Source organism: Astyanax mexicanus, chromosome 22 (assembly GCF_023375975.1).
Source record: "Astyanax mexicanus isolate ESR-SI-001 chromosome 22, AstMex3_surface, whole genome shotgun sequence".
In the NCBI taxonomy this organism is placed as follows: Eukaryota; Metazoa; Chordata; class Actinopteri; order Characiformes; family Acestrorhamphidae; genus Astyanax; species Astyanax mexicanus.
Window position 1 is genome coordinate 5,895,699 of NC_064429.1, and position 12,813 is coordinate 5,908,511.

Below are 12,813 nucleotides of genomic sequence, written 5' to 3' on the forward strand. Positions count from 1 at the left end.
CCCTTTGACTCTGGCTGACCCTCTGACTTTGGCTGATTGCTATTTTAACAGCGCAGTGCTTCTGTGCTTCACAGCAGAGGAAACTGACCTGCTTGTTCATGCTGTGAAGGTGCTCCAGCAGCTCATTTATGTTATTTTACTCGACATGCTTGTTGTTGCCAAGATAGCAATAACTTTACTGAAAGAAGGCTAATACTACCACCCACAGTGGACAGAATTGCAAAAGAATTGTGTTAGTGATAGTGACCGTCTGTATCTGGCTCGAACTGTCCATGCAACTAACACATTCAGTGCAGGAGACCCCACCCAAAGGAACATATTTTAGCATTCTTTAATCTTCGGACACAATACTAGTTTGTTCTTGCAGTGTATCAGTGTTTTTTAAGTGATTTATTCTGTGTTTTTCTCCGCAGGTCTGAAACGCAGTTACACTTGTGATGTGTGCAGCGTTACGCTCAACTCCGTGGCACAGTACCATGCACACCTGCAGGGCTCCAAGCACCAAAACAAGTGAGTAAACTCCCACAATGCACCATACTAACCAGGAAATAATTTATGTTAATAAGGTAGATTAATATTAATCTCATTGATTTGTTATAAGTTAACCCTTGTGTGGTGTTCGGGTCTGTGGGACCCGTTTTCATTTTTCACCAAATGATACTAAAAGAAATATTTTTTCTAACTCAAACTCATTGGCATTGGCTCATTTTTTGTGAAAAACATATATCAAAACACATTTTCGATAAATACACACTGTACACCCCCCCTACACATTTATATTACATACAGTATGTTTGGCCAGGGGCTAATAAACATTGCTTCATTTGTAAATTTGAAACTAAACAAATTTTCTACTCATATCTTGAGTTTAATTCATTTTCTTTCACATTTTATTAAAAAAACTAATAAAAAAAGAGTAGCACTTTTTGAAAGAAATGTAACATAAGAAAGGTAAAGGGCAAATATTAACCATGTAAGCTGTTTATATTGCTTGCAATTTAGGTGAAGCAAGCATGTGTAAAGCATTTTAATGTAAAATTGCTTAATTTTGCTGAATTAAATACAAGTAACAAAGTAAACCAGTTACAAAAACATGAACACCACACAAGGGTTAAATTTACCTGCTCACCGCTTCAAAAAAAACTCCGTCTCCTCCACTTCCTGCTTCCTGTGCGCGGGTGACTTTACTCTAAGCGCTGTTTCACATTAAAAGTCCGCGCTAAATTCCGTGCTTTGTGTTTTAAAATTAATTAAACGCTTCCTCTAGGCACAGAAAATTAATCGATCATTTTTTTTTTATTAAGTAACTCAAATTACTCGAGTAATCATTTCACCCCTAATATTAAAATAATATATTCTGTAAGAATAAACGTATTTTAAGTACATTATGATGTCTGATTTTTTAGAAGTTGTGGCCAGTCTGTAATATTGGCACTGTTTGTTTATCCAGCAGCTGTTAAACTGGACGATTTACCCGAATCTAATGGTGTGAGGAGAAGGAGCGAGAGTTTGGATGTAATATATTAGGCTTGGCAGTGTTCCTGCTGCCTGCTGTCTTGCCTTGTTTAGCCCCCACTAATCTGCAGACGCATTGGAAGCCATTACTTCCTAAATTTGTCTAATTGCGCCATATTTCTCCGTGAACACGCCCGTGCAGTCAGCTGGAGCTCTTCCACGAGCAGTACTCACATTTCTAATACTGCAGTCCAGAGATCTAACCAACATCCATTAAGATCCAGGGTCAATATTTACCTTCTGTGTGCTAATGACTGTAGGTGAAGAGGGATCTGAGAATTGATTAGCACTTTTAATTTGAGACATTTAGCTCGTTTTCGTAGCACCTAGCATAAGATTGTTCATTAACATCCCAGATAGACTGAGGAATTTTGTCCTGAGCTCTGCTGATTTTTGGAAGCAGCGGCTGAAATTCGACATTGGGCATGGGGAATTGGGTGAATTGTGTTTTTTACTTGGCAACCAGGGTGTTGACACATGTGGCCTGGGCTCATACCCATATTATGCTTGGTAACCAGGATGTTTACACATGCTGTACAGGCCAGTTCCCAGATTATACTTTGCACAAGTAGCAGGATCCATTTTTAATGCTATACTCAGCAGCCGGGGTGTTGGATTAAGCAGCTTGGGTTAATTCCCACATTATACTCAGTAGCTCTTAGGGTGGCACAATCAACTTGGGCTACTGTCCATATTGCACTCAGCAGCAAGTTTGTTGGCACAATCAACTCGGGCCAATTTAAATTTTATACCCACCAACCTGAGAGTTGGCACAAGTGGCATGGGCCAGTTAACATATTACACTCAGCAGCCAGGGTTTTTGGGATTGTCCAATTCCCATATTATACATGTGCCAGCAGTCGGTGTGTTGGCACATGTTCTGCAGGCCAATTTCCATATTACACTCAGCAGCTGGTGTGTTTGCACAAGTGGCATTGTCTAATATATATGCCACACAGTCATATAAAAAGTTTGGGCACCCCTATTAATCTTAATCATTTTTAGTTCTAAATATTTGGGTGTTTGCAACTGTCACATCTTCTGCCTATTCTCTGTCTGTTCTCTTGTCTGTATGTTCTCATGTGACCCGGCTCCTCTGTGTTTCATTCCCAGTGTTTTTCCACTCACCGGTGTTCATTTGTAGCTCCGCCCCTTCGTCCCAGGTGTTTCCTGTTTCCTGTGTGTGTGCACCTCTATTTAAGGTCCGTGTTCTATTTCCCCGGTGTCGATCCTTGTATGTTTATCATCTGTCAGTGCTCCATGTGTTCCCCAGTTTCCTCAGTCCTGTTTTCAGTTTATTCCCGGTGTATTTTGTATTTGTTTTCTTTAATAAATCCCTTTTTGTTTGCATTTGCGTCCGCCTCCGCGTCCTCCCTGCACCCTCACCTGACAGAAGGATCGACCAAAAATGGATGCAGCAAACAAGTGGACCGGCTCCAGGTTGGCGATCCGCCATGCACCATGCGGGACCCCGGCGTTGGAATCCCCGAGGCCTAAAGGACGCCACAGGCCTCGGGGTAGACGTTCTAAGGGGTCCCGCCAGCAGAAAGAGGATCCCTTTACTGGGGAGGATTTTCTTGGGGGGGCGCTACAGGTTGGTGCGTTGAGCCTCGGGTCTCATCCCGTGTTTGGCAGTAGCCATGAGTACCCGAGGCAAGTGGCGCGCAGCCCGTGGGACTACCTGGGATGTGCGCCCAGTAGCTCCGAGGAGGAGGAGGAGCTCTACCCCGCACCAGCCCGTACTCCATTGCCGTTTCCCCCAGGGGCTGTACTCTACCCGGCTCTCGGCCGCACAGCTCCTAAGGCCGTCTCGACTCCCGTGATGCCCGCGGCTGAAACGCCGCGCCACCTTTTGCTCTCGGCTGAAACGCCGCGTCCCGTGATGCCCGCGGCTGAATCGCTGCGCCCCGTGAAGCTCGCGACTGAAACGCCGCGCTCCGAGAGGCTCGCGGCTGAGGCTCCGCGCTCCGAGACCCCCGTGGCTCATCCGCGCTCCGAGAAGCTCGCGGCTGAGGCTCCGTGCTCCGAGACCCCCGCGGCTCATCCGCTCCCCGAGAAAGCGCCGGCGGCAGCGCCGCTCTCTGCAGCTCCGGCTAAGCTAGCTAGCCTGCTAGCTCCACCGCGCTCTTCAGCCCAGCCGGCTTCCAGCTCTCCAGCCCGGCCGGCTTCCAGCTCTCCAGCCCGGCCTGCTTCCAGCTCTCAAGCCCCACCTGCTTCCAGCTCTCCAGCCCGGCCGGATTCCAGGTCTGCGACTCCTGCTCCAGAAGCAAGCTCCGGTCCGTTTTTTACAGCCTCGCCCACTGCTCCAGTCCTGGTGTTGGCGGCAGCCACACTCTCAACTCCCGCTACAGCGGCTTCTTCACCAGCTGTGCCAGCCGCTTCCAAGCCCGTGGTGGTAACCGCCTCCACAACAGCAGGACCCACCGCCTCTGTATCAGCGCTGCCCGCGGCTCCGGCCGCCTCTGTTTCAGTGCTGCCCGTGGCTCCGGCCGTCTCTGTTTCAGCGCTGCCCGCGGCTCCGGCCGCCTCTGGATCAGCGCTGCCCGCGGCTCCGGCCGCCTCTGACTCTGTATCCGCGGTGCCTGCCGCTCACGCCAGCAGGACCCACCGCCTCTGTATCAGCACTGCCCGCGGTTCCGGACGCCTCTGTTTCAGCGCTGCCCGCGGCTCCGGCCGCCTCTGTTTCAGCGCTGCCCGCAGCTCTGGCCGCCTCTGTGCCCGCGGCTCCGGCCGCCTCTGACTCTGTGCCCGCTGCCACCCCAGTTCACGTGCCTGGGCTGCCCGCCTCTGCTCCTGTGCCTACTCCCAGGTCACGAGCTCCTAGGATCGCCGCGCCTGCTCAAGCTGCACCCGCCGCGCCTGCTCAAGCTGCACCCGCCGCGCCTGCTCAAGCTGCACCCGCCGCGCCTGCTCAAGCTGCACCCGCCGCGCCTGCTCAAGCTGCACCCGCCGCGCCTGCTCAAGCTGCACTCGCCGCGCCTGCTCAAGCTGCACCCGCCGTGCCTGCTCAAGCTGCACCCGCCGCGCCTGCTCAAGCTGCACCCGCCGCGCCTGCTCAAGCTGCACCCGCTGCCCCAGCTCAAGCACCAGCAGCACCCGCTGCCCCAGCTCAAGCACCAGCAGCACCCGCTGCCCCAGCTCAAGCACCAGCAGCACCCGCTGCCCCAGCTCAAGCACCAGCAGCTCCCGCTGCCCCAGCTCCAGCACCAGCAGCTCCCGCTGCTACAGCCTCAGCTCCAGCACCAGCAGTGCCTGCCACCCACGTGGTACCCACTGCCTTTGACCCTGTGCCCACGGCTCCGGCCGTCTCTGATCCTGTGCCCACTCCTAGAACTTTGTACACCCCCAAGCCAACTCCCAGAACAATGTTGGGTCCCAAGCCCCGTGTTTCCGGGCCTGTCCCGGGGCCTCCTGACTTTGCCCCCAGTACTGTGCCCAGGCTGTCCCCACAGACTTTTGTTAGTCCTGGGCACCCTCCTGTGTATCTGGTCCCCGTGTCTCTCCCTGTTTTGGTCCCTGTCTCAGTTTGTGTCCCTGTACCCATCTCGGTCTCTGTTTCTGTTCCTGTCCCCGTCACCATGTTCGTGTCTGTCCCTGTCAATGTATTTGTCCCAGTTCCCCTGTCCAGTTTTGTCCAGTCCCCGTCTTCTGTTCGGTCTGCTGCCCAGTCTCAGTCCCTGTCTAGTGCCCAGCCCCCTGTCTAGTCTCAGCCCCGTGTCCAGTCTGTGTTTCAACCCCCTGTCCAGTCTCTGTTCTCTGTTCGGTCTCCTGTCTTGTCTCCGTTTACGTCCCCAGCCCAGTCCAATGTCCAATCTCCTTTCAAGTCCCCTGTTCAGCCATGTGTCCTGTCCCCAGTCCAGTTCCAGTCTCCTTTTGTGCCACATGTCCGGTCTCCGTTCCCTGTCCAGTCCCCCGTCCAGTCTCTGTCTTCAGTTCCGTCAATTTCCCCGTTTGTGTCTAGTCTCCAGTCCCAGCTTTTCTTCCCTGTCCAGTCTACGTTTCGGTTTCCTGTCCCGTCCTCTGTCCAGTCTCCTCTCTTCTGTTCTTAGTCTTGTTGGGTGTCTTGTTCTGTTTTTCCACCCTCTCCTGACCGTCTCCTGGGGTCCCGTTTTTTTCGCGCCCCGGGAGTTGTGCGTTAAGGGGGGGGTTCTGTCACATCTTCTGCCTATTCTCTGTCTGTTCTCTTGTCTGTATGTTCTCATGTGACCCGGCTCCTCTGTGTTTCATTCCCAGTGTTTTTCCACTCACCTGTGTTCATTTGTAGCTCCGCCCCTTCGTCCCAGGTGTTTCCTGTTTCCTGTGTGTGTGCACCTCTATTTAAGGTCCGTGTTCCATTTCCCCGGTGTCGATCCTTGTATGTTTATCATCTGTCAGTGCTCCATGTGTTCCCCAGTTTCCTCAGTCCTGTTTTCAGTTTATTCCCTGTGTATTTTGTATTTGTTTTCTTTAATAAATCCCTTTTTGTTTGCATTTGCGTCCGCCTCCGCGTCCTCCCTGCACCCGCGCCTGACAGCAACAGCCATTTCAGTTTGATATATCTAATAACTGATGAACACAGTAATATTTCAGGATTGAAATGAGGTTTATTGTACTAACAGAAAATGTGCAATATACATTAAACCAAAATTTGACCGGTGCAAAAGTATGGGCACCCTGATCATTTTATTGATTTGAATACTCCTAACTACTTTTTACTGACTTACTGAAACACAAAATTGGTTTGGTAACCTCATTGAGCTTTGAACTTCATAGCCAGGTGTATCCAATCATGAGAAAAGGTATTTAAGGTGGCCAATTGCAAGTTGTTCTCCTATTTGAATCTCCTCTGAAGAGTTGCATCATGGGCTCATCAAAACAACTCTCAAATGATCTAAAAACAAAGATTGTTCAACATAGTTGTTCAGGGGAAGGATACAAAAAGTTGTCTCAGAGATTTAACCTGTCAGTTTCCACTGTGAGGAACACAGTAAGGAAATGGAAGAGCACAGGGACAGTTCTTGTTAAGCCCAGAAGTGGCAGGCCAAGAAAAATATCAGAAAGGCAGAGAAGAAGAATGGTGAGAACAGTCAAGGACAATCCACAGACCACCTCCAAAGAGCCGCAGCATCATCTTGCTGCAGATGGAGTCACTGTGCATCGCTCAACAATGCAGCGCACTTTGCACAAGGAGAAGCTGTATGGGAGAGTGATGCAAAAGAAGCCATTTCTGCAAGCACGCCACAAACAGAGTCGCCTTAGGTGTGCTTTTTGCTTTTGCATAGTTTGCGTGTCCAAACATTTTCATATAACTGTATGAGGAACTGTGTGTCATCCGCATAACAGTGAAAATTTACGTCATGTTTTCTAATAACTTTACCCAGTGGGCATATATAATGTCAATAATAACGGTCCTAATATAGAGCCTTGTGGAGTTCCATAATTTTACCTCCCTGGCAAAAACGGACTCCTTGTGAAAGCCATTATGTTATTCAGCCTGAGCATAACAGATTTCTCTAAAATGTATTTTATTCCTGGTTATAAATAAGGGTTAATTTACAGTTACAGTAGATACAGAAGTCAGCAGTGTAATTGAGTTCGATTGTGGCACAACATTGATTCTTTTTCTTCTTCTATTGTTAATAGAAAATGCCACAACTTTCTTTAATTGGTTTAAAAGTCTAAACTTTTCAGAAGAATGGTTTCACACTGCAATTAAACCAATTTAACCAATGATGAGTAGATGAGACCTTACTTTTGATTGAAGAACACTTTAGTTTCTGATCAGTTTTAGGTTCTCTGATTTTGCTATTTATAGATATATGTTTAAGTAAAATGAAGATTGTTGTTTTATTCTATAAACTACAGACAACATTTCTCCCAAAGTCCACATAAAATATTGTCATTTAGAGCATTTATTTTTTAGAAAATGAAATTGATTTAGAGCTTTCAGACCTCAAATGATGCAAGGAAAAACAAGTTCATATTCATAAAGTTTTAAGAGTTCAGAAATCAATATTTGGATGCAACAAACCTGTTTTTTAATCACAGTTTTAATGCATCTTGGTATCATGTTCTCCTCCACCAGTCTTACACACTGCTTTTTATAACTTCATGCCTTTACTCCTGGTGCGAAAATTCCTCTTGATTATTTTCCAGAGGTTTTAAGTGGTCTCTTATTCGTATCCAGAACTGTATATGATGTTAAAATGTGATAGTGTGCTTTCAGCAGCAGCTCTGAGAGCTTGGCTGGTATCGCCAATGGACGAAACAGACTGCTTGGAGTCTCTGGAGCTACCAGTCAGCATTCACCCACCGCAGACTACAGGCCTGAAGGCCCATCCATCTGGCTAATCATTACCGACAATACTCTGATGCAATGCAGAGCCTTTTTTTTTTGCCAATGTTAGGCAGACCTTCACAGCAGGAGCCCAGAAATTAGCAGGCCAGGCGTGGCTTTACCGTCGGATTTGACTTTGCCGTGTCAGACTGTGACTCTGCGTTTTTATCTGCATGGTTTGGAATAAAGTAGAGGCGTTTTTGAATTGAAGGACTGAGCCATGCGCTTGTTGGCCGTCTTTTCTGGAAGCCAACTGGGAGCATATGCTCGGTGGGTGTGTGCTGGCTCGTCCTGGTCAGCATGAATCAGCTCCACGTATTAATGGATTAAGGTTCAATAACGGTGTGGATGGAAATGATTCATCGCAAATTCTCAGGCCTTCATTGTTGGCACCTGTAAATCGCTGCTGAGGGCTTTTATAAAAAGAGCGCTGAAATATGGCAGCGTCAGCATCGGTGTCAAAGATGGATGCGTATGAAAAGCTCCCTGGTTGATGCCGAGATGTAATATGCAGGCTGAAAGCCTGGTTATTACATTTTGAGAATTTTGGTGAATGGACTCATTTTTGATCTATAGTTTATAGACCCTTTATGAATCAGAATAGACGAGTAAGTAGATTATTTAGCAGTTATTGTTCAATAGATTTGTTGATAAGGGGGGCTCTAGAACCCTGTTGACGCCTCAAGCCTGGATACTAGATGAGATACAGTTGGGTACATGCAAATTTAGAGAATACTTTATTAAATAAAGTATAAGACAAAGGGGTTATCAGAGAAAAACAATGTTAATACCAGTAAACAGCAGCAACAAGGAGATAACATACCAGAGTTGGTAAAGAGTCCAGAAGTCAAACATGGCTAGGGCATGAGGGTATGCAAAAAAATTAAGGTCGGTTAACAGCAAGAGTAACACAGACAATGGATAAACGTGTTGTACGAGAAAAAAAAAAAAACATCAATCCTCTGACTGTAATGCACTGACTGAGACCAAATAAACCCCTTTTATAAGGCTAAACCATGTGGCTAGTACTCAGGTGATCTACTTCCTGGATGTGTCATGTGCTATGTCATGTGATCGGGATTAGGTGTTCAGGTTCCTTATTGTATCTTACGACACTTTTGACTGAATGTTGCTGAAGCTGTTGGCTCAATTGATTACATAAATGCTTTAATTTAATTCTAGTGACAACCAACCCTGGCTATGTGTGGATGAGCATTGTCCTGCTGATAAATGGTAATTATAAAGCTCAAACTTCCTGCAGATATTGTTATATACTCAAAACTGGCTGTCATCAGATCAGTTGTCAAGATCAAATCAGATTAATATGGGACAGGGGTCAACATATTATGCAAAACTAAATTTGTATATGCTTTTGTATTTACACTTGGGTCTTGACTAACCCTGTAAACAGTCCATTAAAAAATTATCCATCAGTTTTCTGTAAATCAGCTGGCACCATCTCTTACCTGTCAACCAACACTAGAGCTTCACCCAGTAGATCAGTTTAAAAATGGCATTTTTGTCATTTTAGTTTGGGTTTTGAGAACCAGCAGGATTAGCCAGCAGACTTCTTCTGAGAGAGGGATCTGTACCTACTGTCCGTGGCAAGTCATCTGCTGGTGTTTGGAGAGACATGTCATCTGCTGGTGTTGATCCACTGTGTTTTATTATCAAGTCTAAAGTCAGTGCAGTTTTGTTTTCCCACAAACTTTTATGGAGATGCAGATTTCATTTTCCAGCAGGACTTGGCACACTGCCCACACTGACAAAAGCACCAATTGGTCTTATATAATATTCTAATTTTCAGAGACACGGATTTTTGGGTTTTCATTGGCTGTTAGCCATAATCATCAACAATAAAAGAAATAAACACTTAAAATAGATCCTTCTATGTGTAATATATCTATATAATATATTAATTTTACATTTTAAATAACTTTTCAATTATATTATTTTTTTTTAGATGCACTAGTATATTGGTTTTGGAGCAGTGCTAGTATTCCACAGTGCTGCTGTTTCCACTTGTGGATGGGTTGGTAATTACTGCAGGTGTCAGGGGTGCTGCTATATTGATGCTCTTGTGTTTTTACAATATATAATGATAGTGGAGGTTCACACGTGGGAGATTGGAGCTTCCCTCATTCCCAGCTCAATAAACTAGATATCTCCCTGCACTATAAACTATAGGTCCCTACAGGTCTTTACACACACACACACACACACACACACTGATGGCCCACCACCACACCATATATCACCACACCACACACCAGCACCTCCTGGGTCCTGGCCAGTACAACCCTACACAGTCATACACACAGATGGATGTATTTAGGTCACGTCATGCTAGTGTGCCCAGGCTCTGTAGGTTGTGTTGTGTGTGTGTGTGTGTGTGTGTGTGTGTTGGCTAACGCGCTGCAGGCTGCGCTTTCAGCAGTCTTTGTGAAATGTCAACTCTTATATCTGTCACCGTGGCTGTAATAGATTTGGACGCACAGGTGTTGCAGATTAAAACCCCTCTCGCGCCGCTGCACTCCGCCGACTCCGTAATGCAAACTTAATTTGAGGAAACTTATTTACATAAATAAATCAGCGGACGGGTCGCGCTCCGGGGTCGAGTAGCGGGTGCCACGGCGTCAGCGGCAATCACACGGGAAATTGTGTTTTAAGGCTGTGATCCTTCTACTGCTCTACTAACCACCAGGGGAAGGAGCAATCGGTAAATTATGCATCAGAAACCTCCAATCTCAGGGGACAGAAAGCTATAAATACTAAAGTATTATGGCATTAAAATCAATAGGCTTAACCTTCAGCTGACTAATGTACATCTCCTCTTTTTGAGATGTAAAACTGCATTCAGGCAAGATTTCTTTTATTTTATTTTAAATTTATTTAAAACAAAGCTTATTTTCTTATTGCAGGAACATATATATAAAGAAAGCTGTGAGAAAGGCAGTATACTGTACTGTGTAATATTAGGAACATATAAAAAGTGAATGTATACTATATCTGATAAAGTGGTTCCACAGCAGGACGTTTGGAGTTTATTCAGTGAGATTGTTGGCTGGTTTCAATGTATAAATATAATAATTGCCTGAGTTTTCTTATTATATGTTTAGCTAAGTGGATGTAAATGTTTTGATAGATTAAATACAGATTAATGAGGTCTAAAATTGTAACTACGTAACAACTGGCAATTGTCAGGGGAAAGAAAAAATCACTTATTTTAAAAGTGTGAATACATAATAAACAGCACAGATTTTAACATGACTTCAATCTATATTTAAAATGAAACTATTATATATAAAAGTTGAGCTTCATGTTTAATACAGCTTGAATTTAATTAGCTAGGTTGGTAAGTAGATGGATGGTTGAATGGATGGATTGGATGGATGGATGGATGGATGGATGGTCAAATGGATAAACAAATGGATGGATGGAAGGATGAAGATAATAAATGATGAATAGATAGATGGGCAATTGCATAAATGGATGCACAACATCACAACATGAACAATCCTACAAGATTAGGAAATGGATGGAAGGATGGATGGATGGATGGATGGTTGGATGGACAGATGGATCGGTGATTGGACAAATAGATGGATGGATGAGTGAAAAAAAGGAACTATGGAAGGATGGATGGGTAATTGGACAAATGGATGATGAATGGATGGATAGGTGTTCGGAAAAATGGATGCACAGCATTGAGGATGCTACCTGGGTCATACCAGATTTGAAAATGGATGGATTGATGATGGATGGCTGGATGGATGGATGCGTGATTGGACAAATGGATAGATGGGTGAAGATAAACGGTGGTTGATTGGACAAATAGAACAATACAACATAGAGGATGCTACCTGAATGATACCAGATTGGGAAATGGATGGATGGATCGATAGGTATATGGATGGAGGGATGGAAGGCTGGACAGATGAATGGATGAATGGATGGACAGGTGAAGATAAGAAAGGATGGGTGGATGGATGGATGGATGGATGCGTGATTGGACAAATGGATGGATGGATGGGCGAAGATAAACGATGGGCAGACAGATGCGTGATTGGACAAATAGAAGTACAACATAGAGGATGCTACCTCAGTGATGGAAATGGATGGATGGTTCGAGGGGTGGATGGATGGAAGGATAGAAGGATAGAAGGCTGGACAGATGAATGGATGGACAGGTGAGGATAAGAAAGAAAGAATGGATGGATGGATAGATGGGTGGATGGGAGAAGAAAAAAATATTGAAAAAATGGATGGGTGATTGGACAAATGATTGCACAACATTGGGGATACTACCTAAGTGATCCCAGATTGGGAAATGGACAAATGGATAGATGGATGGATGGATTGGTGGGTGGTTGGATGAACTGGTGGATAAATGGGTGGATGAATGGATAAATTAGGATTATAAAGACAGATAAATTACCTTTGCTACCTAACACCAGCGTGAACATGTATCACCACCAAGCATCCGTGAGCAGACAGTTCATGTTCAGAGAGCGTTGCTGTGGTGAGTGGAAGTGTGCGAGTGTGTATGTGTGGAATGTGAACTCTGGAAACTCAATGCGTTAATCCACTACCAACATCAAAATGATCAGAGATCCACAATCCTGAACATAATCCACAACCATCTAAAATCCTAATCTCCAACCTTCTGACACCAACCTCAATCACCCCCTTTAATCTCAGATCGACCAACTCACAACACAGTTACAGCACAGATATATCTATATCCATGTGACAATAAAGTGTATTGTGTTGTTTAAGATCTGTATGCTAACCTCACATATGCTAAACCTCACAAGATAACACCTCACAATGTATACGTCAAATTATTTTTTTTAAGAATGACCATGGTAGAATAGGCATTTACTTGAAGTTAGAATGGTAATTAGTAGCATGAGAATTAGAACATGATAAAGGATAAAGGAAACTGAGTGACAAGGGTTCAACCCTTACAAGATAACACC

General features: G+C 45.2%; 1 protein-coding gene across 1 annotated transcript in view; it reads left to right on the top strand.

Annotated features, from left to right (window-relative positions):
* Window positions 1-12,813, top strand: part of zmat4a (zinc finger, matrin-type 4a) — a 217,994-nt gene that overhangs the window by 183,659 nt on the left and 21,522 nt on the right. Inside the window, exon 6 of the mRNA XM_049470464.1 lies at window positions 414-510. Within this exon, the coding sequence (XP_049326421.1) occupies window positions 414-510 (97 nt within the window). The remainder of the gene's footprint in view (window positions 1-413; window positions 511-12,813) is intronic.